Below are 24983 nucleotides of genomic sequence, written 5' to 3'. Positions count from 1 at the left end.
GTAGAAATCCGTCGGGTAATTCTTCTAAATGATTCATGTCCAATTGGCTAGAGAGAGAAATGATTAAATCAGTAAATTGTCAATGCAAGCTTTTCAAGGCTACAATTTCGGAATAAACAAAATAAATTTCGAGTTTTGTACTTACATAATATACACACCCCTACTCCCCCCCCCCCCCCCACGCACACACACACATCCCCACCCCCACATACAATTAGGCTTTTATTACCCGCCATTTTATAAAGACCGTAGCAGGTGTGATGATACAGCAATACACTTAATTAAGTAAGCATAAAAACAATAAAAGAGCAAACATAGCAAAATATAGATGCAACAATAACAAACTCATATTGCAAACAGATAATGAGTTCAATGTTTTTTAAGCTAACCCCTCCCTCTATTGAACGTAAGTTTGAAATCATGAAATGTTAAATATTCCAGTCCAAAAGATCAACTTTGACCAATAGTTTTTGTTTTGTTTTGTTTTTTTACAAACGTATTCGGAATTATTCTGACCCCTCCCCTTTAAGTTATCGAACGTCAGCGAACTTTTGGTTTCCTCCCTAACTCCTTCAATCGATATAAAGTGTACATAAACAGTACATTGTACACCAACTTTTAGCATGAGCGACCACGTGATGACTAATCATTGAATTGGAGTCTAGTGTTTTGCTATTTTCGATTCTATACAGGGCCGTCATTAGTGGTGTTTTGCCTAGTAAATAGTTATTCTTGTCGGCAAATTCATGTGTCCGTCACTCGTCAGGAAATTACAATGCGTCGTAGAAATGTTAAAAGTGCATTGCTGGTAGCAGGGGACGCTGTCATTCCGTAACCCACACCTATTCCAAATGGTATATTGACGGCCATGATTTTAGCAAATTTTAAGCTATTAAAATATGACCAAAAATTACCCCTTGATAAAAGTAAAATAACTCAACATTTAGAAAATAATAATGGGATTCACAATCATGATTATTCTAATTCTGAACTTTTAAGTTTCCCCTGGTATCTTTCTAAGTTATCTATAAACAAAAGTCACCAACAAAAATGTCAAGCGAAGAAACATCAATTACGTGCAATTTAATATGAATCATTCTGATTTTTGGAGACCTCACACTAGGTCAGGAGCCTCGGTGGGTGATAAGAAAATTTGTCATTTGAATCAGAGTTTGACTTCTTGTTTTTCCTCGCTTGTTAATAAAAGTATTTGTGGCATAATTATACTTACACATCTAAAAATTCAGTGTTGCTAAACAGATCTGGTGGGAGATGTGTGAAGTTGTGACCAGATACCAAACTATATATGTGTCATTGTAAAAAAAATCAAAGAAAAACATTCAATATTATCTGCAAAACAAGGAGAAAAAAGAAAAAAAGCGAAGTGATTGAATGTGCGCTACGCACAAGCACAACGCCTAGACTTTGATCCACAAGCCTCAGCATACTTTACAGGCTGTCGCTGACTACTACGGCCCACATCATTCCATAAACCATATAACAACAACACAGGGATTTTGCAGTTTCAAGAGCGCACACCCTAGACATTCCACAAAATATTAATGACCATCACAATTAGGATCAGCTCCCCGAGTTTCGTATGTGTTACAACGAGACAATTAGCAGTAAGTTTCTTGTCCAAGAGAATTTCAAGCTAACTCATTTTCCCATGAGAGCGTACTAACCACTGCCGGGGTTCGAACCCGCAACCACTCGCACCATAGTCGAACACCTTATCGATTGAGCTAATTTGACTACAAATACTACGACAATGGAGATTTTGCGAAATGTCATCTTCAGCATTTACTTTACCCTCTATATAGACGAATTAATTTACGTATGTGCTAGACAAAAATGGAACACCGTATGTTTTTTGCTTGCTAGTGACTCTAAACACCCTCCTGAACAACATGTCCAAAAAGGGCATAAAAGGTACAGGTAAAAAAATGTTAATTTGCATATTTCCAAAATGGCCGCTAATGCAGGCCTCAATTGGGGAAATATGGATAAAAATCATCTAATTGTATTCCTCTCATTATTAGGATTCAGAAAAAGTATAGTTTGACGTATCTCCAATGTATAGTTCTTGAGTTATAGGCATAAAGATCAAAATATCAAATTTTGGTCTCCATCATTATGTATAGGGGGGTGAAAAAAAATATAAATGCTCCGATTTTGCTCAAAGTGGTCTCAAATTGTTCCGCTTGGAACAACATTTTAAACAAAGAATAGTTTGGTATATCTCAGGTATTTTGTTACCTGGGTACCATCTTAAAATAAATCAAGATTAACATGATTCAATGTGTTTTGAATTTGTTTCCTTGTTCCCGGTAACAAAACACATGAGATATGCCAAAGTATTCTTTGGTTAAAATTTTTTTCCAAGCGGAACAATTTGAGACCCCTTTGAGCGAAATCGGAGCATTTTTTGATTTTTTACCCCTGTACATAATCATGGAGACCAGAATTTGACACTTGACCCTTAACCTTTGTTCCTATAACTCAAGAACTATACATCCGAGATAGGTCTGAGATAGGTGCGCCCATTTTGGTAGACTCGTCTAATACACGTAAGAGTACCTATTTAAAACCACTCTGATGTGAAAGCAATTAGTAGAAGATGAAGTCTGAACCAATATAGAATTAAATTATTTTAACAATTTAAAAAGTCTATTTGAAGAACGAAGAAAAGAAGAACATTCTTAAGACCCAAATATTCTACATTTCATCATGAGATACTAGATTAAAACCACATAATTTAAAGTCTCGTTTGGTTTTGGTAAAAAGCTCACCACATGTTGGTGAAAATTAGTTATAAAATTATATATGATACTAAAATGCCAAGAATCACTACGGGTAAGCTGGGCGTGTGCCCTAGGCACTATAATTCAAGACCGATTTAAAAAGACTAGTGTGCGTATGACGTCCTGTCAACTAGACCGAAAATGCCGTACTGCGCAGGTCAACAGCCAATCACATTGCGCCTTTGCCCTGACGTCAGACGCAAACTAGTCTTTTTAATTCGGTCTTCAATTATAACAATCTAAACTTACAGTCGTTTAATCATGCGTATTCCATCGAAGACTTTTGGTGAAAAATCCGTTATCTTATTATTTCCAGATTTTCCAGAGAGGCCAGACACAATTTCACTGAAAACATGAAGGAATATAGTTCAAATATATAAAATACCGTAAAACCCCGTCTACAAGCATATAGTGTGCTTCTGATGAAAGCTTCATTAATCCAGCCGCCATTATGGAGTTTGAGCAAATAAATTACGGATCCAAGCATATACAAACAAGTATTATTTTAAGACCGATCTATTGTATAGGTATATTAACGCTTGCTTCGAATTAATTAAGCTTTTATAAAAAACACTATACAGGGTGTCCCAGAAAAAATTACCGAGCGAATGGATTTGAACGTAACTCGAGAAATAGACATCAGAATCCAAAAATCTTAACATCAGCGTGTAGCCCATCTTATTCAGCATCCTGAACGTCAATTTTACTGGAATCAGTTGACTGATTGCGAAGAAATGAGCGATTACATAACACATCCTTCAATTCACTTCATTCCAAGTTTGAAAGAAAGATCATTTAACGCACTATAGTGGTTAACTGTCAATAGGCTTTATGTTTTGTTCTGTGAAATCCATTTCGTTCTTTTTAAACAATCTGTTTCTTGCAAAACATAGGTTTTGTTCAAATTTGAAAACCTGCACGATATTGAAAATGGAAGCTTGCATGTAAGATGATGATTGGTACTTGTAAATATCTTTTTTCATTAATGTTGATATAAATGTTGCATAAAGAATTATTACATAAAAGAATACCAGCTGGCTTTATAAATTTCTGACACACATTTAAGTTTTTCGAATAATTCGTAGCAATTGTAATGCTAAGTTTAAATCTTTTAAAACTTCAACACTAATGTTGCATGGTATCAAAAATCACACGTAAACTGTAAGCACTTGATCATTGTCATTCTTGACTCAAATGTCCTTTGGAAAGTTAAAATATAACATAATTATTTGCAGAACCTAACGAATTAAAGTTTCCAATTGCAGCAATCAAGTTTTCTCGGACAAACTGTTATTCATTCGGATTATAAAATAGATAATAACTACTAAATTCAATAAGATACACAAAATTTAGGAAGCGGTGAGCGAGTATGAAAAACGCGCCTGTGATCAAATTTGGAATGAACTGCATTGATGCGTGCATTACGTAATCGTTAATTTCTTTGCAATCAGTCAACTGAATCGAATAAAATTTTCGTACGTGATGCACAATAAAATAGGCTATGCGCTACATTTTAAATTGTTTGATTCTGATGTCTACTTCTCGACTTACGTTCAATTTTATTCACTCGGTAATTTTTTCTGGGACACCCTGTATAATGCTTGTAGACGGGGTTTTACGGTATAATGCTTGTTGTTAAATTATTATGTTAAAGGCCCACACAGTGATTTGAAGGGAGGATCGTAACATGTTGTGATGTGCTATATGTATTTGAATGGGACTTTAACTTTAATACTGCTGTTTTCTGCATTTGTTGCCAAATGTTTCATTTAAAAAACCAATTTGAATGAATTTTCTTTCACATTTTAGGCAATTTATAAACAATTTTATTTTTTAACACTCACGCTAAGATGAATGGGCAAAATGTCAATAAGTTTTTTATAAACATGTTTTTATCAATTTCAAGAGTACACAAAATACTTATAATCGTATGAATCATACTTACAAATCGCCGAATTCAATGTCGCCTTTTGATGGCGCAAATATTCCACCGGGAAAGAAATGAATATTTCCTGCGTTAAATTCACTGAAAAATATTCCAAATCGTGTATATTGTAAAATTTGCTTTTCATTTCAATACTTTTGCATCTGAGATAGGCAGTTTTATCATTTGTATTTAATTTCATTCATTGTTATCAGGTTACATGTCGATAGTCCGGAGGGCTGTACAGAATAGTCGACTGCAGATCTGTCGGATAACGCTTTTTTAATGGGAAATTAACTTTGCTGCTTGAATGATGTCACGATGAGGTTAGCATTTATTCCGTATTGAAAAGCGTGTTCCGACGGATCTGCACTCGACCGGCCTCGTAAGTCCGGAAACCTAAGAGTCGCTATAAATCATAATCCTAACTCTAACCCTAAACATAATCCGAATCCTAAACATAACCCTGACTCTAATCCTTACTCTGACCCTAACCCTATCTCTAACACTAAACGTAATTCTAATGCTAACCCTAACCCCTAAATGCCCTAAACCTTAACCATTTATGGATAAATGGCCCTTCGGATAAAGGGGCTTGTACCGTTATTAGAGTCATATACAGTCAGCCATTAGACTGAGCTGATAGCCTGATTTACGGGAGCACAGAAATTAAGCGAAAGGGCCCTGACCATTGTCGGTCATGTTTTAATTGAAATTGCCATTTTTGCCCTGTGCCCCTATGACTCTACATGGCCTGAGAATAAAATGACATAACCGTAATAATTCGACTCAACCATCAGTTGACTTGCCTCGTTAAAAACTTTGTCATTAAAGTTCTATATGGCATTATTGCTCAGTCAAATTAATGAGGGATTAAACCCACTAATTACAACAGAATCCATTTAATCACCATTCATTTCAGAAAAACATATCAAAGTCCCTGAAAGTCCAAGTAATGGAACAATGCATAATTTGCATGAATCCAAAATGGCCGCTAATGCAGGTGTGATATTTCAAAGTTGGTAAACTCTGGTTGAAATCCATTCCAATGTATTCCAAAGTTTATAGGCAAAAAAAGTCAAAGGTCACATCTTGGGGTCCACAGGTGTCTACAATGGAAAAATGCTCCAATTTTAATCAAACTGGTATCAAATTATTCCTTTGGCAAAAATAATTCAAAATAAGAAAAGTTGTTTTGAATGTCTTCTTAACAGTTAACATCACAAAATAATGTTACCAAGGTAAAAAAAACACTTGAGATATATCAAACTTCATTTTTTTTAAATGTTTTTGCAAGCGGGGCAACATGAGCCCGTTTTTATCAAAATCACAGAATTTTTCAATATTGTTGCCCGCATGGAACCCAAATTTTGACATTTTACCTTTTCCCCCATAACTCGAGAATTGTGCATCGGAGATAGATCAAACTATACCTTTTCTGAATCCTTATGTCAACTGGAAAGTTTTGGTATGGTTTTTAACAAGATTTGAATGACTTTGAAATTACACTCGGCCAATAAGTGGCCATTTTTAGACACTGTTCCACTTCATAGTTTTCTGGGACTTTTAATATGTTTTTGTGTGAGCTTTGGGAGATGGATGCATGTGAAATGGATTCTGCTACAATTTGTAGTGAGTCTTTTTTTTAATTTGACTGGGCTATAAGTTCATTTTTAGTTATTAGAGTAAGTCTAATACTTACAGATCTAGCAATGAAAAGTTCAGTGCCCCAGGCTCAATCTCTTGAAGTCCTTCAACAGAAAAAACCCTGAAATATATTGAATCAACATTTACTCAAAGTATGTTAAACTTTATACTTTTCGATATCTTTGTAGATGTTTGTGTGTGAATCACAAATTATTTGTATCAAAAAAAGTCTATTTTGACGTAATGCATCAGTTCATGGTTCTCACACTCAGGATCAACGAATCAAGCTAAAAAAAACACTAATTTAGGACATAATTGCTCCCCCAACAAATTACACTGCCGTTACTGGCATTACAATGATTGAATACATTTTTAACGGAGGCTGACAATGGATTTTTTACTATATTATCGTGTTGGAATACTTACAGGCTGAGAACTGTATGTCGAATTTCACGAAACAGATCGTCCTTGATTGAAGCCATTTGTATTCCATACATTTCACTTCAAATTAAAAAATGAAATTAAGTTAATGGTGGTTGTAAAAGAAATATACGCCCACAAAACCCACTCCACCTACAGTAAGCCAAATAGTTAAGGTACCAGTTACGTTCACCCCCTGTATATCCTACACAAAGACAGATATGTCATAATTGGAACTATCAGCCAAAAGCTGCATGTTTTAGCTCGAATACAAGACCTCATTCGTTGAAATTTTTGAAGAAATAAAGACACGACGATCAAAAAACCCAAGGAAGATGCAAATTTAAAAGTTGCAGTTTGCCACATTGCATGCCCTATTTGTACACAAAGCGTTCGCGAACAAGAGAACTAGCGCCGCGGGTGCTTTCATTGATTAGCACGAAAAACTAGTGTCGTGCTTTCATTGATTACAACACAAAAGTGCAACTTTTTATTTTGTATCTTCATTAGGTTTTGGATCACAGTTTCTTTAATTCTCAACCAATTTCAACAAATAAGGTCTTAAATCAGAGCTAAAGAGTACAGGCGTCGACTGTTTGTTTTAATTTTGCACATTTGTCTTTATTTAGGATATATAGAGGTGAACACAACTGGTACCTTAATTCTTTTGCTTACTGTATTCTAAGATCACAGCTACATTGGGTTTATATTCCAACAGTTGAATTCGTTTTTAAAACTAACATTATTTTTAAGGATTCAATATACCGTCGCTAGACTCATTGCAAGGTAACCAGATAAGAAGTTGCTGGGAACCTTAGTGGTGACATGTAAGGCAACCCGTAAGCCTGAGTCATAAAGAAGTTTACTCGTCTTTAGAGAAACGTGAAAACTATTTCTGATCACCAGTAAATAGATGCGTTTGTAGGGTTGTAGATGAATAATTCAAACATTGTTACCTGACAAATCCATTGAAAAAGTACTCATTACTTTAGCTTTTGCCATATGGGCTGACGGCTTGATCAGAAGTGACAGTTTGGAACAAACAAGATTAAAAGAACACAAAAAGGACTCTGAAACAGTTGCCGAAAGAAAATTTACGAGAGCAAACAAAAAAGAATCGACCACAGAACAGCACAAATCAGCCATCACAGATCACATAGCCCAAGAAAACCATATCATAGAATGGGAAGTGGCAACAATCCTGGATAAGGACTAAAATACTTTCAGCAGGAGAATCAGGGAAGCAATCTACACTCGTAAAAAGGGTCCAAAGCAATCAACCGCGACGAAGATCTCGTATCTCTCGGTCACCTAGGCCTATACGATCCACTGCTCAAAACAAAAACATCATCATTTCCGGGAAATGTCAACAAGCCGTTTCGCGGGAAAAGTAGTGGACCAAGTCACTTGTGATCAAGCCGTCAGCCCAGATGGCGAAAGCTAAAGTAGTGAGTACTTACGTTTTCAATGGATTTGTCAGGCAAAAATGTTTGAATTATTTCTGATCATTACGAGAAACACATAATCATGGGATTCAATGATTTTGTTTCCAAGATATACCTTTTTACGTTAAGGGCTCGGTAGCACACCTTTTCACAGTATTTTTGTTGGACCTGAGAACACATTAGACTCACCAAATTTGAATTCGAGAAATGTCCTTATGATATCAAATAACTATCCTTAGCTAGTTACGTAAATTTCAATAAACCAATTCAACTGAAATTAATGTTGAAACAATGTACTGTTTGATAAAATAATAGAATTGTTAATAGTAATCAATAATATTAATAGTGTGTATTTTGAATGAGTAATCGTGAACAATTCCGAACGTGTTTTAAAGGTGGACTACTTTGTTCATATGGATGTAGATTCAGATATCATCAATCAAATTCAATTTTTCTTTTTAAAGCTTATAGTTTGACCCCGAGTTTTGACCCCGGGTTTGACCTCCGTTTGACCTCTCTAACATTTATGACAATTCACCTTTTCGGTAAATCCCATAATTAACCCCTTTTGCGAGTGCACCTGAGAACTCGTCATTTGACGTCACGCCGACTTGCAATTCGCAGTAACGATGTTCGATAAACGATGTGCGCATCGGCGCAGATCGGCGTGACGTCAAATGACGAGTTCTCATGTGTACTCGCAAAGGGTTATGGGATTTAAATTAATTTCTTTTAAATGTAAGATACTTACAGGCGGCGCAAGTTGTTCAATCCCAAGAAAGATCCCGGACTAAGGTCTTGTATTTTGTTATGTGACAGGTCCCTGTTGAAGTCATCAAATAACAATAAGCATATGAGTGCAATAATGATATGTGCAATAGCTGTCTTGCCATTTAAAATATGCTAATATATGTTAAGGATTGTCTTAGCCCTGGAATTGTTTGGGCCTCATATCATAACTAAATTATTGGTCTAAAGTATATAAAATTCACAGAGTACTTCAGAGAGCGTACCACCAGTCAAAGTCTCCGCATCATCCGATAATGAGGGCCGATTGTTCCATGAAATGCGACAGGCGAGACTGCTACGCAATTACCGCGTATTTTCATGGTCTATCGCGTAATCGCAAAAGCACGCAACGCTCTATCGCGTATACACGAAGGCACGCAGCGCTGGCGTGATTGTTTGACACGGCACGATCGAACAATCGGCCCTCATGAATATGCGAGAACTCACCGTATACAATACACGGGGACTTGGTGGTACGTACTCTGTAGTACTCTGTGATAAAAAGTATACATATTATTTAGAATGGCAAAGACTTGGTGAATTCATCTGGGAGATCAAATTTGGACACAAATGCTCATTTTTGGTGAAAATTCCAAAACACGGAGATAAAAATATCCGAGACCAATTTTATTATTTTCATTTTGACCCCAGATTTGAGAAATTTGCACCAAAAATGGTTGAAAAATGCTCAATTATCAAAAATAAATCATAAAAAGCCAAATTCCACCCAAATTCCATACATTTTGGTGCAAATTTGGTGCAAGTTGGTCAAAATTCCAAAAACTAAAAGAGGAAAAACTGGTCCTATATATTCTTACAACAGAAAATCACATTCTTGGCCATAATTACATTTGTTTGACCTTTGACCTCAAGTTGTTCACTTGACATTTGCGCCACCAGCAATTGGTCCTAGTGACCAAGTAACATCGTTGTACTATGTAATTGGCGGAAGTTGCAACATTTTGAATGTATTTGGTTATATACTTGACGTAACCCCTAAATGACATTTGACCCCAATTCTGTATAATAAATTGTATACACTGGGTGTAGCTGATGCATGTGTGCAAGAGTAGTCATCGTGGCGGCTATGTAATTTGTGGAAGGAGTAGCAGTTTAGGTAAACATCATTACATTTTTGGCCATTGACGGGAACTGGATGACCTTTGACTTGAAGTTAATTATGTGACATTTGTGCCACCAACCATTAGTCCTAGTGACTAAGAGAAATCGTTGTACTACGTAATTGGTGGAAGAAGCAGCATTTTGAAGGTATTTTGTCATATACCAAAAGTAATCCCTAAATGACCTTTGACACTTTTCTGGATAATAACTTTTAGACACTGGCTATGAGCTGATGTATGTGTGCAAGTGACGTCATTGTGCTTTGTAATAAGTGGAAGAAGTAGCATTTTCACCATGTGACATTTGTGTCCCCACCCAATGGTCCTAGTGACCAACTATTTGGTCAACATGGCTCAAAGCATATGACTACCATTAACCATGGCTCATTATTAGATTGACAGAAAGATAGAACAATAGAGAAACAGACCTTAGCCTAAAGCTGCGATCACATAGAAGTATATACTGTATACGGTATATGGTATTCGCTATACGATAATACGCTCATTCGATCAGGCCGAGTATTTTATGTGAACTCAGCCTGATCAAATGAGCGCATATTGTGCAGCCTTAGGAGCAACTTTTCGCTCAAATAGTAATATTACAACCGAATTCGTCATTTTGTTTTATGCGGTGTAGGCAAGTTACCCTTAAAACGATATTTTAAGTGCATTGAACGCTCAACCATAAAAAATCGTTATATGCATGGAATTTTGGACACGGACGACATACCATTTTCAATGACAAATGACCCCGGGTGCAAAATACTTTTCATAGTGAACATACGTCGTATACAAACAGAGACAATCCCATAGTGACTAGGACAATGCCGTAAAGCAGAGGTTACTATATAATGAATAATATATAGTACTTACAGAGTAGTTAATTTGTGACAAGAAGCAAAAGTCCCTTTTGGAATTGAAGAGATTTGGTTTCTTTCCAGATTTCTGTAAATGAATGTATTTTGGGCAGAAAATAATAAGAAAAATATCGAGCAAATAGAAAATGTGGTCCAAATAAATAAATAAATAAATAAATAAATAAATAAATAAATAAATAAATAAATAAATAAATAAATAAATAAATAAATAAATAAATAAATAAATAAATAAATAAATAAATAAATAAATAAATATTAAGAAGTAGAAGTATCACAGACAGCTATATAGTGCTCGATACCAATAAATGGTAGAGCTATTTTAAAATATAAACACACGATTTTGTTACATTTCAATGTAACAAAATTAATAAATAATTCAAGTAATATCAACATAAATAAATAGATATTACAGTTTTACTTACATAACGCTCATATGATAGGATTCATTAAACATGCCGAAGATATTTGTCAAATTATTGAATCCACCATACCTGAAATCACAAAATAAGATTGTTGTTGAACAACGTGCCGAATGTGTTTCTCAGACAGCCCGCAACCTATTAGTCATGCTATGGTGCCACCCTGGCAAAAATAAAATCAAGGGTATTCCCAAAATTCGTTACTGGTTGCTATGCAAATCATGCCATGAATATGGCATGTTTATGCCATGAACATGGCAAGACATTCCGATTCTTTTGTTTTGTATGCGGCATGAACATGCCATAAAATCTTCTATCAAGGATTCATGGGCATGAAATTAGGGGTGAATTTTGAACCCATTAAAAATGTAATTGACGTCCTTGAATAAGGAATTTATGAGCATGGAAGTAGAGAGAATTTGACATTGACCGCGATTCATGTCCATGAGTTAACCCATGAACATGCCCTGAACTTGTCAAGACTCTGATCAAACACATGACACAAAAGAGGATGCAATGACATGAATATTCATGTGTGAGCATGAACAACCCATCAAAATCCCCAAATTCACGGAAATTCATGCCCGTTGCTAGCAAAAATAGGGCATGTTCTTGGGAAGATCATGGCATGTTCATGGGCATGGCTCATGCCTAAATTTTTGCTTGGGCAGGTATAAAATTTCAGATGCAAAATGTAGGTATCACATTTGGTTTGGTCCTGTAGCACTATCGGGTTACCCTTGAGATGCAATCAATTGTATTCGAAGCGTATGAACATTTGCATAGCGCTATCGTGTTTTATTTGAATAAAGCGATAACACTATGCAAATGTTCAAGGTAGGGTAGAAAAAACCATCGGTACCAAATTAGACGTAGTGCTTTATTTGAATCACTCAAATCCAACTGAATTAAGAGATTCTTCTGGCTCATTTGAAAAGATACATATCAGCAATATTATTGTGAACTAAATGCATTTCCACTGTTTATAAATAACATTAATTCTCCTAAAAAGCCATTATATTTGGAAACAGGTTTGGGTCTTCTTGGAATATTTTTTTTAATAAAAAAAGAAGGTTGGGCCAGAAATTAATACAATTTTCTAAACAGAACCTATTGTGTGACATTGGCCATGTTGGGAAAATCATGGCCATGACCATATGTGACTGTACACGACGAATGAGCCGTAAATTCCTCCCGGTCAATTTTGTTTTATTTCGTGGTGTGAATATATACATATATCATAAGCTTCAAAATGGTATATCATTTGACTTCAAACGATATCCAGAAGCGGGGTTATGGTGTGTTGAACTTTGCTCCTTCAACAAAATGGCCCGGCGAAATGGTAGCTTTTTTCGTTTCTACGTGTATCTCTTTTTCCACATTGCTGGTAATAACTTCAAACAGTCATAATTAGTGGTCATTTCAAATCATCCCCAAGTCAACGAGGTCCTCTCTTGTTAATTGTTGGTTATACATACCTAGACAAAATACAATGAACTGGATTTAAGCAAAGCAAACAAAGACCAGAGCTATTTGAAAATTCTATAGAAATAGGTGGAAGCTTATTATCCTCTTCAGCAAAATAGAATGATTGATTGGTTTAAAAGATGTTTGACTAACGCTATTAAAATCAGATACTTGTCGCACCAACTTGAGGTACCTATTGATACGACATTCATACACATTTTACACTGTGACTCAGAATACAATTTATATAGGACGGCTCATTCGTCGTGTACAGTCACATACGTTTTCAGTATTATATTTCCTTAATTACGATGTACTTACAAACTCGTTAGTGATGACGGTAGCTTGAATTTTGATTGGATTTTATTATTGGTAAAATGCCTGAAAAAAGGTCAATTAAAACATATATTTATAAATGTATATCTAGTGATCAAACCAGTCTCAATTACATCATAATCTCATCAAACTATGACATAAAAAGGAGTTCAAACTTGACAACAATTCCCGGTGAGATCCTAGATTGAATCCTTGTCACTCCTTGTTATAATGAAATTGCAAAGTTGTCATAATATGTTTTCAACGAAAGTGCAACTTTGAACAACTTTGAGCTATCATTTAATCTTCCCGTAAGTGTTTGTATTTATACGTGCAAAAAAGGTGTTTTCGGTTTAAGAGTTGGTACAATATGCACGGGAGAGGGTAAAATTACATGCCAAAAGGCGTTTTTTTAAGGAAAAATGAGTTATAATGTACGATTTTATTTTTGGCATGTTATGTTTACACATGTCCCAACTTACACTTCAATATTCATTGTTGTTGTCAGGTCAACGGGTCAATTTTGGCATAATGTCATAATTCACAAATTAAGTCCCCCATAGTACTTTACGTTAAATGGGCAAAATAGCCATCTTTTACTTTACCTTGTTTTTGTTTTTCAGACAGAAACCTTTCCTGTCAGTTATTGTTGATGTTATTTTATTCTGGTAATAGGGGTCATATAATATTAAATACTCACAGTTTTCGGAGACTTGTTAGCGAAGCAAGCGCCTTAAAGTTGATGGTGGGTAATTCGTTATCCTGTAGATCGCTGAATAATCAAATAAAAATATAATACATAAGTATGCTTATGCTGTTTTTCGGTGTGAAAGGAGGTAAAAATATTATTGAATACCGTATTGTATTATGAAATAGGTGTGACGTTTTTATTTACATTGTTTTTGGCCAAATTTGTAAATTCAAAAATACGTATATGACTTATCATTCACTTTTAGACAATTTGTTCAACTGAATGGGCCTTATGGGCACATTTAATAGCAGGTGGGAGATGTTGTCTGTAACTTGTGCGCAAGTGTCACAACTGCGTTGCAATTACCTTATAGGGCAACTATTTGCAAGTATTTGCAAGTTATTTTTCAGTTTCAAATAAATGCTTTCCTTTCTACATCATAACCTTCGAATAACAATACAAATCTGAATATTCCCATAATGTAGGGATAAATAGACAAACGTCATCATAATGTGAGCAATTACCATCATTCAGTCTGTCCCATTTCTGACAATTACCATTCATCGTCATTCAGTTCCCATTTATAATCAAAGACCGAATTAAAAAGACAAGTTTGCGTCTGACCGTCAGAGCAAAGGCTCAACGTGATTGGTTGTTGACCTGCGCAGTACGGCATTTTCGGTCTAGTTGACAGGACGTCATTCAAATTCCTGATTTTCCACAACGACATTTGTAATAGAATCCATAAAATAACTATAACCGTATAACGTGTAATGTATACTTACAGTTGCACAGTATTTTGAGGAATTTTCGTCGGCAGATCTTTTAGTTGTCGAAAAGAACAATCAACAAACTCATATTCTGCAAATGAGGTGCAATTACACACACTACACGTTGTCTTACTGTTGATCTCATCACGATTAATCGTCTGCGTTGCTATGCAGATAAAAGCCGCGAATATTGGCAACAAAAATGAGATTTTCACACGAGCGAACATTTTGTAGCAAATATTGTCCTATGGGTCGTCTATTACTATTAATGGTGTAACTAGTCCCATTGGCACACGCGGTATAAATTATGGGGTAGTTTGGGGAAGTCCCGGTTATTGTTAACGACGAGATTAGCCACCATTGTCATATTGGTGCAAATGGCATATTATAGCAGACGATATATCACTACGAAAAAAAATTCCAGTCACATGCCTTGCCTTTTGAATGCCGCGACAAAGGCAAGTATACTGCGCACAAAGAGTATCCTAACACTTTAAATAAAAGCAATTTCTTAAACACACTAAAACATGAAAACTAAATAGCAAAATAAAGTGGTCGATAGATGGCGGATTTGTTCTGCGTATTTTGATGCTTCATTTAGTACGATACGACTTAATTTTCCTAACTTACAGCAATGTGAATTTTAAAAAAGAGAGCTTTTCAAAAGTGACAAAAATTTGCATTCCCTTTTCCCTCGACGCACGCAGATATTGAACACAGCGGAGTGAGTGTTTGAACGGCAGGCTTTATTGAACCTGTACCAAAACGTAGCAGGAATCGCCTTGAAGGAGGAAATATCTAAATTTGTCACTTTTGAAACTCGATCATTTGTCATTCAAATGATTATAGCTTAGTCAATGTTAGTGGAATAAAATCGCATCGTGTGGAATAAAGTATCAAAATTCTGCATCTATCGGCTACTTTATTTACAATTTACTTTTAGTGTCTTTAAGATATTGCTTTAAATTTAAGTGTTCGGATACTTTTTGTGCGTAGTATAGTTGTAATAGTCCGGTGCCAAGGTGCGTTGGTATTTTCTATACAAGTAGTAACAATAAAATTGAAAAAAACAAATTACACAAAGGCGATTGTGTATTGTTAACGAAAATAACTATGGGAATACCACAGCCATGACCAACTCGGGGAAATTTACGATACTTTCATTCTAGCATGCTTTGATTGCAAGAAGGGGACGTTTTATTTTACCTGTTATATCGACGAGTACCAACTCAAAGGTTCTAAAGTATTCTCAGCCAGAGTAACTTCTTAGAGGAATAAATCACAGTACTGAAGCCTTTACAGAATAAATTTCAGGTAAGCCTGCATTCAATAAATGAAAGTCAATTCTGTTCTCGCAACTACATATAGGGCTACAGTAATCATAATACTCAAATATTTTGTTCTGCTTATTATGTTGTATTTTTCAGGCTACAAAGGATTCCATTTGCATTCAATCAGAGACAACCCTTTGCAATATGGTGCGTTTTGCTTCTATTCTCATTCTTGCTGCTTTTACCAGTGCGTCTGCGCATGTTGAGTTCAAACAACTTTCTCGGAAAGAAATTTCAAAAACATCTCATTGGATACCCCAATCAGACTCGTTCAAAATGAAAAATTGCGGTGAGTTACCTAAACAAATCAACAAACCAACAAGAACCACGAAAGTAGTAATAATAATAATAATAATAATAATAATAATAATAATAATAATAATAATAATAATAATAATAATAACACTAAAAATAATAACACTAATATAATAATAATAGTAATAATAATAATAATAATAACAAGAAAAATAACAACAATAACAACAATAACAACAACAATAACAACGATAACAATAACAATAATAACAATAATAACAATAATAATAACAATAACAATAACAATAACAATAACAATAACAATAACAATAACAATAACAATAACAATCGAAGTCATAGTTCCCAAGCATGATTCAAATCCGCAGTTTTTGAAGTGTGGCAATGGCTGAACTTGTTGGCTGAACTGTTCTAAATTATTACATTATCATTTCTTTTACAGGCCCTCCGTTTAGCATTTCCGTGATGCCATGGCCTGTTGACTTCAAACATGGATTTCAACTTGAAGTCAATTTTAAAGCAGGTAATTAAGAATTGCATGTTAAAGCTCAGTATCTCCGAGTTGTTTTTAGAAGTTAACTGATTTGTCTATCGGAAGGTGTATGACCTCTGTATTACTAAACACATACAGATCTAAGCGTAGAGGGCTTACTTGAATCTAACTTGCTTTTGACAATATGTATAATCATGTGGGTACAATTCTTTGATTAACCTTATTTTTGACATATGAAAGATACCATAATGGTCCAAGATAGCAAGAATTTCTTTGACATCCCATGGGACATCTGAAAAGTGAAGTCATGAGTGTCGTGAGCGGTGGAGCGTGACATCAGAGGTCAATGACCTCAAATTTGACCCGTTTTCCTGTATAATTCGTATTATGCGTGCCATTTATTAACAACAGCCTCGATTTTCACATTTTTGGTGTCTAATGAAAGATATTGAAATTATCTATCAAACAAAACCAATATCAATGAGATTTAAGAATGTGTCGACCCTAATGTTGAGCCAAAAACGTCAAAATTTAGCATTTTTACCCATATTTTGCAAATTGACCTGACATAAAACTTATAATTTCCTGAAAAGCGTGAATGTATTACTTAAACATTCTTACTCAAAAACTGACCCATTATGTTCACAAAAATATGACCAAAAACAATGTGTGTGGGTAAAGTCGTTTTTGGGCAAGGACATTTAAAGTGCAATGACTCTTAAATTTACTATATAAGAGGTTTTCTGCACATGGACTGTGGGATATGCTAACCCCACTCCCCACTAGATGGATTTATGGAGGCAGGTATTTTGGGACCCTAATGCATTGAGGTTTTGAAATCCGCTTGCCTGCACATTGGCCAGCGGTGGGTGAGGCAGTGAGGCGCTTTTTTTTCAAAATGGCCGCCAAAATCACAAAAATCGACATAACTAGGCCAGTGAAGCTCACCCATGTTTTTAAGGTCATGGAATCCAATAGTATCACTTACATTAACAGGGGACCTAAATTTCCAAGATGGCTGCCAAAATTTCAAAATGGCCGACATTGAAAATGAAAATTATCTATATCTCAGTCCTTGAAGCTCCTGCAAGCATAATTTTGATGTCTATATAGGCAAAATTGATTTAAATGGCAGCCATTTTAAATTCAGTGGCAGCCATCTTGGAATTTGTGTCCTGGGCTGTTCTTAGTGATTTTATTGGACTCCTTGATCCTGCAAACATGGGTATAGACATCACAATTATGCTTGCAGGAGCTTCAAGGACTGAGATATAGATATTTTTCATTTTCAATGTCGGCCATTTTGGCAGCCATCTTGGAAATTCAGGTCCCCTGTTGATGTAAGTGATACTATAGGATTCCTTGACCCTAAAAACATGGGTGTAGACATCATAATTATGCTGCTAGGAGCTTCACTGGCCTAGTTATGTCGATTTTTGTGATGTTGGCGGCCATTTTGAAAAAAGCGCCCTCACCGCCTCACCCACCGCTGACCGCTCAGTGCATTAGGGTCCCAAAAATACCTGCTTAATAAATCCTTCTAGTGGGGAGTGGGGTTAGCATAGCCCATTGTGCAGAAAACCTCTTACATAGTAAATTAACAGGTCATTGCACTTTAAATGTCCTTGGCCAAAAACGACTTTACCCACACACATTGTTTTTGGTCATCTTTTTGGAAACATAATGAGTCAGTTTTTGAGTAAGAATGTTTAAGTAATACATTCACGCTATTCAGGAAATTATAAGTTTTATGTCAGGTCAATTTGCAAAATATGGGTAAAAATGCTAAATTTTGAAGTTTTTGGCTCAAAATTAGGGTGGAAACATTGTTAAATCTCATTGATATTGGTTTTGTTTGATGGATAATTTCAATATCTATCATTAGACACCAAAAATGTGAAAATCGAGGCTGTTGTTAATAAATGGTATGCATAATACGAATTATACAGGAACACGGGTCAAATTTGAGGTCATTGACCTCTGATGTCACGCTCCACCGCTCACGACACTCAAGACTTCACTTTTCAGATGTCCCATGGGATGTTCTATCCAACTATCATAACAAGACACCTTGTCATTTTTGTCAAAGAAATTCTTGCTATATCTTGGATCATAAGTTGAAGCTTTAAAATATTCACTCGGTCGGACATCCGGGAACATTGTCCCCTTTGTCCCCTTTGCACAAGCGCGCGCACAACAACCAGCTCGAGGAAGGGAACTGCACATGCGCACACTGGTTTTACAACTGTTTTACCCCTTTGTGACGTCAACTGTATTTTCTATTTCTATGTATTTCTTTATTTTTGGACACAAGTGGATTTAATACCTATTATTGGTTTAACAACTTTTCAGAAAAACACTTTACAAAAAATGTTTATTTCAAAATAAGGTGCACCAGAAAAACAATGTCAAATCGCATTTAATAAAATACATTTTAAGTATTTTTAATTATAATTTGTCGTTATTTTGTGAATTTTTTTGAAAGAACACCACTTTCGTTTGAGTACAAGTTAAAGTAAAATAATCGCATTGGAATAAAGGCTCTGAGAAGGACGTTTGTGCACAGTATTTTTGTGGGATCTGAGATTACATGAGACACACACCAAATTTCAATCTGAATACGAGGAATAACCTTCTGATGTCATTTTTTATATTCGCGATCTAATACAAATTTTATGGCAAATTTTTAAAGATTTATATTTTTCACATTTAACAGTCCTCGAAGTAAACTTTATAAATCTAATGATATGTAAATGTTGATGTATATCACGAATCATTCACGAAACTATGTATTAAAGGTCACAGTAGTGAAACATTCACCTTGGTAATAAACTAAAACAACAGAGCTATTTTGCAACATCGTTTTTCTTTAATGTCTTTGACTTTTTTTTGTTTCTGTTAACTAGCACACACCCTTATTGACGGAAATTTGGAAGTTCACTATAACCAATGGCCATACGACATAGAGCTCAACTTTTGCGACTACGCTTTGCACAAAGGAGTGAAACTCTGTCCAATTAAAAAAGGAGGTAAATAATCATTCAAGAGTATTTTTTAACAAAATATAGTTCGCATTTATTGAAACTTGTTCCAATATACGACGCGTTTTTACAATAAGCAAATTAAATGCATCGTTTTGCTTCACAGTCCGTAGTCACGTGTGCTGGGATGGTTGCAACCTGAGCATATTATCCCACCCACCACGAGTCCAAGGCCGGATTTACCTTTTCGGGGGCCCTGTGCCAGTCCATAATTTGAAGGCCTCCATACTCGCCATGAGGAAGGCATGTGCACTCAAATGGCCAAGTTTAGGTTTACGTATCGGATCGACAGTGGCGGCGAAAGCACTAGAATTTAAACGGAGTCCAGCATATTTGATTCCGATTGTACTAGGACATTTGCGGGCAAAGCGCGCGAAAAACATTTCAATTTCTTGATATTGACAAAATGAAGGTGAATTTTGCGATATAAAGGGCCAGTTCGAGCGCAAAACTTTGTAATTTTACCCTATTTGGCCCAAACCATGATGTATTTTGGTCTAAGAAGGAAGATGCACAGGGCAATTTGGGGCCCCCAAATTTTGAGGGCCCTAAGCTCGGACCCATCTGGCCTAATGGTAAATCCGGCTCTGACCACGACCGTCTCATTAATACAGGTGACAATGATCTATCGGTTAGGAATTCGGCCAAAATCAGTGGCGTGCTGGAACTTTTTGTCGGGGAAGGGCGAGGAAAGGGAAAAGAAATAATTGCCCAGTGAGCATTAGTTTAGTCCAATACCGGGATATCTGCGCGAGCAGCGCGCGAAAAATTGTCAGTTTATACTATTTAAAGTGAAAGTTGATACAAATTGGGTCCATTTACTGCAATTTTACATTATAGACGAATCTAATTTCACGCATTCCTACACCTCAATGGCAGCCATAGCTGGGTTCCCTCTTAGCTCTATCCCACCTAAAATGTGAAATGATGTGGCCTTGGCGGGGATATTCAACTGCATTCCATCACCCGTGTTACACGTAGAGAAAAGAATGATGAAAGTTTACCAACACAATATAATTCAACAACGATTTTTAAGCGGATTTATTCCACTCAATTGGGCAGTAACAACACCAATTTGGTGTAGACGGGACCCAGTAATTGCCGACTGAATTCTGACCATCACTTGGCTCGTGGAATTCGTCTATAAGCATTTTACGTATACGCACGCCACCAAGCATACCAAAATAATGCACACCCGGGAAAATCCCTCTTGAGAACTCAACCTTATTACACCAGTAGACCTAATCCAGTATTCTGATCATATGATGATTATATAAATTATGACTATGACACCATTATCATTACGGCGGAAAAGTATTTCTTCAAATTTCTGCTAATTACATAATTTTCACATTTCACAGAAACCTACTCGCTTAATTTGAGCGATTCTGGCAAAAATGAGAGATACAAGGTAAGAAGAGTTATATCAATGCTAACAATAATATTATTAATAATAATAATAATAATAATAATAATAATAATAATAATAATAATAATAATAATGATAATGATAATGATAATAATAATAATAATAATAATAATAATAATAATAATAATAATAATAATAGCAGGTATTTTCTACACACAAAACATTAAACATGGACTCCCGCAAGGTACAAAACTTGGACCAATTATAATTAATGATGCAGTTAGATTTAGTGTGGCCAATATACTTAATGTTGGAAATATGCTGATTATCTGACACTTGCTAAGAATCGTCCTCATTCCAATTACAATCATCCATATCAGGAGGATTTAGGCACATTCTCTCCAAATGCCAAGGATACAATATGTCCCTGTATCGTGAAAAAAAATCTACATGTAACGTTATGAGCACTTGATTTTTTAATTTTCGAATTTTGCTTCTTTATTATTTGACAGGGCCACTACAAAGGAAACGTTACCATTACTAATAGCAACGATGAAACTATGCTTTGTTTCTCATTGGATGCAACTTTGTAGAAGTCTGGAAGACAGTGCCTGGAGAGGATCGAACGCATTTTGTTTTAACTACCAATTATGGTACACCACATAATAATTATTATCAGCACCTAAAAATATTTCTTTGAACCAGGGCCAGTCAGAGTGGCTGACATATATCTGCCCACTAAAATTTGAAGACAAGAACGTGAGAAACAGCCGACCTGCTACTATAATGACTCTTCCTGTATAATTGCGCGCCAACATAACTTTTAGCCTTAAATAATCTCATAATGACTATTTTTCTATACTTGCACGGAAATGTATTTGAGAGTAAGGGCTCCCTTCAGTTACATCGTGGCACGTGTTATATAGGGTAAAAAATCTGTTCTCGCTATATACTACTGAGATACCTAGTTCGAGCCCGTGGTGGCCGACACATTTCTGTGCATTTGCACTTGGTTTCCAGTATGCTCTCTGCCTCGGGTTTTCTCCGGGTTTTCCTGATTTCCTGATGTTTATAAAACTGGACTTTCTTCATTTATTGAAAGTTTTGAACCATTTGGACCAAATATCCGTATTGGATATGATTGTTGGTACCGTGCCGATATAAATAATGTCGCAAATACATGTAATAGTTGAAAGCGTCTACAAATCAAAAATAAAAACATAACTAACATAAGATTTTTAACAAATCAACTCTCTCAGCGTACCCCGCGACCGTCGAGGTACACTGATAGCCAGAATGGCGTCAAGTGACTCTCAAAGTGGAGTAAACTAGCACTGACTCTCAAAAGGAGTCGCCTGAATATCACAAGAGAGTCAGTTGACGCTACCTGTGGAGTCAATTGACTCTATCTGTGGAGTGGTGCACGACTCGGTAATTATTTGGCACTGACTCTCAAAAGGAGTCGGACCTGACTTTCACTGCAGAGTCAATTGACTCTACCCGTGGAGTCAATTAACTGTACATTCTACATTCAGAGTCGTTGACGCGTGTCAGCTATTCACCATGCTCACATCGAATTACTGGAAGTTTTTACATGTGTAGGCCTATTGCAAAGTCATAATTTTCAATAAAATAGCCTATTGGAATTTATAATGTAAATTTACATCTTGATGTACATGCATGTGTATTTTTAGTTTGTGCTTTTCTACCTGTGGTAGTATAGTGACCCTGTAATAGAGTCAGGGTGACTATATAACCCAAATTGTACTCTTTTGCTATTTAAGGGTAGACGAGGTATTGTTGGTCGAAGCAACCTAAAAATCGATTTTCATTATCTAGATACAATATATTATTGAAAAATAACACCTTGATGTTTTGCAAAAGTTCATTCTGCAAATCATATACTTTGCAAACTTGCTTAATTTATTGTTGTTAATGAGTTATGTACGTTTTACAAAAGTGTTGTTGTTTCAGCCCTCTTTACAACGTAACTCAAGAACCGCAGCACCTATAAAAGTATATCTGTGATATTTTAATTCTTCTACACACTCGCTATGAATTGAGCAATACAGTTTTTGCCAAAGCTCACTACCATTCGTAAGATGCTGTGAACTACCAAATCACAACAGTTTAAAATAATTAATAACCTTAATTTGGTAAATTTCAGTAATTTCGAAGCAGTTTCTTCAGATGGCTCACAAACAAATTGTTCATCGTCGTATTTTTATGCATCGCCTTAGTGGTATATATAGAACCATAAGACGAGTGTGAATTGACCGCACGCCCTCGCCTATAGACATAGACCGCTAAAGAGTGACCATTGACGATGCCTACAGCGCTATGGTGACTCAAGAAACACTTGTCACTAACCTCAATAGCCATGATAGCGGATGGAAAAATCAAACGCAGTCACAACAGCCAGGCACCTCGTTGCTGTGGGCAGATATTCCATTCTTCAACCAGGATTCTTTTCAGGTCATTCAATGCATTGGCTACTCTGACACGCACAGCTGGTCCCACAAGTGTTTAATCAGGTTGAGGTCTGGGCTGATGGCAGGCTATTCCATTATCTCTACTCCCATATTCTTTAGGTAGTCGTTGACTACCCTGGCGAGCGCTGTGATCTTGGGGGATTGTATAGGTCTCCGATTGTGAAGATATGGGATTGCAGCTTCTTGCACAGCATAATGGTCAATTTGGTACATTCTGTTTGAGACCCTACTACATTCACAAGACGTGTACTCAGGCGTGAAAGAGGTGATTGTTTCAAAATAATGTAGCTATCCATTGACATGCAACACGATATGTACATGTCACAATTTGAGATATACGAGGGTTGGTCAACAATATCCCGCAACCATTATTTATCTCCGCTCATGCATGACTTAGATGACTGTTACTTACGATCAATAAAGTTTGTACCTTTGTCTTTGAAAACGCACAACAATTAGTATCAGAGTACCTTTAATTATGTAAATTCATTTGCATAAAGTCATTGCTATATGTACCTTATTGTCAACATTGGCGAGAACTTTGAATTGGCTTTGAGGAACGTGTAGTAAAAAGAAGCAGAAGTAAGGACCAAAGCAGTTTACAAGCCTTATTTTTGGTATGAGGTAATCTGAGTATATTCAATTGATAATTGTGAAAGAAGAAATGTATCCGTCAACAGATGAGGAAAGGGACCGTCTTTGAACTTCACCAAAAATAGGCCTATAACAACAAACAAAAATGGTGTGAAAATCGCGAAAAAGAGCCCACACGGCAGAAGAAAGAATCCAAATTATCTCCAAAATGAAACAAAAACAAATATGATTATTGGTATGGTATTAGAGATCATAGTCAGGACAATAGAGTTTGTTGCAACAAAAATAGAAATATGCGCATGCGTTGATGGTATGCATGATTGAAAGTACCAAAAATGTATGAAAAAAGTAAAAATTCATCAAAAACGCGCTAAAAATATGACTAAAACAAGGTTTGCGGAACAGTAGCTGTGTGAGTGAATTGCTATACCGAGTCTTATGCTAGAAATAGACATACATTTTGAAAATCAAATTTCTTATACAATCCAGAGCCTCTCTATGGTGTGCTACTTTAATTACAAAAACAAGACCTTTTGAAATTAAGGGTTCATTAAGAAAGAAATGTTTATGGTTTCACCACTGGGACCTCCCTTTTTATAATCAGTAGATACCCAATCAAACCAGGTACCATTGGTTAAATTTTGTCATCGATTAATCTTTCTATCTCTTATTATGTAAAGAACAATGGGTGATAAAGCCT

At 35.8% G+C, this 24983-nt stretch overlaps 2 protein-coding genes across 3 annotated transcripts in view; one reads left to right on the top strand and one right to left on the bottom strand.

The window, feature by feature from the left end:
• Window positions 1-6857, bottom strand: part of LOC140172747 (uncharacterized) — a 9571-nt gene extending 2714 nt beyond the window's left edge. The window contains exons 1-5 of the mRNA XM_072195878.1: window positions 6802-6857; window positions 6431-6496; window positions 3054-3149; window positions 1232-1300; window positions 1-47 (exon numbers count right to left, since the gene is read on the bottom strand). The exon at window positions 1-47 is cut by the window's left edge and continues 97 nt beyond it. Of these exons, the coding sequence (XP_072051979.1) occupies window positions 1-47; window positions 1232-1300; window positions 3054-3149; window positions 6431-6496; window positions 6802-6857 (334 nt within the window). The remainder of the gene's footprint in view (window positions 48-1231; window positions 1301-3053; window positions 3150-6430; window positions 6497-6801) is intronic.
• An 8961-nt stretch (window positions 6858-15818) lies between these two features.
• LOC140136198 (uncharacterized) overlaps window positions 15819-24983 on the top strand; it is a 66741-nt gene continuing 57576 nt past the window's right edge. The window contains exons 1-6 of one of the 2 annotated variants that reach the window (XM_072157910.1): window positions 15819-16004; window positions 16118-16310; window positions 16737-16817; window positions 19694-19816; window positions 21190-21239; window positions 21710-23347. In XM_072157910.1, coding sequence (XP_072014011.1) covers window positions 16166-16310; window positions 16737-16817; window positions 19694-19816; window positions 21190-21239; window positions 21710-21790 — 480 coding nt within the window. In that variant the 5' untranslated portion in view covers window positions 15819-16004; window positions 16118-16165 and the 3' untranslated portion in view covers window positions 21791-23347. Of the gene's footprint in view, window positions 16005-16117; window positions 16311-16736; window positions 16818-19693; window positions 19817-21189; window positions 21240-21709; window positions 23348-24983 lie in introns of those variants that run through there. The other variant, XM_072157909.1, reaches the window with a different exon arrangement.

The sequence above is a fragment of the Amphiura filiformis genome, chromosome 16, assembly GCF_039555335.1.
Source record: "Amphiura filiformis chromosome 16, Afil_fr2py, whole genome shotgun sequence".
In the NCBI taxonomy this organism is placed as follows: domain Eukaryota; kingdom Metazoa; phylum Echinodermata; class Ophiuroidea; order Amphilepidida; family Amphiuridae; genus Amphiura; species Amphiura filiformis.
This window is presented reverse-complemented; position numbering and strand designations above follow the sequence as displayed.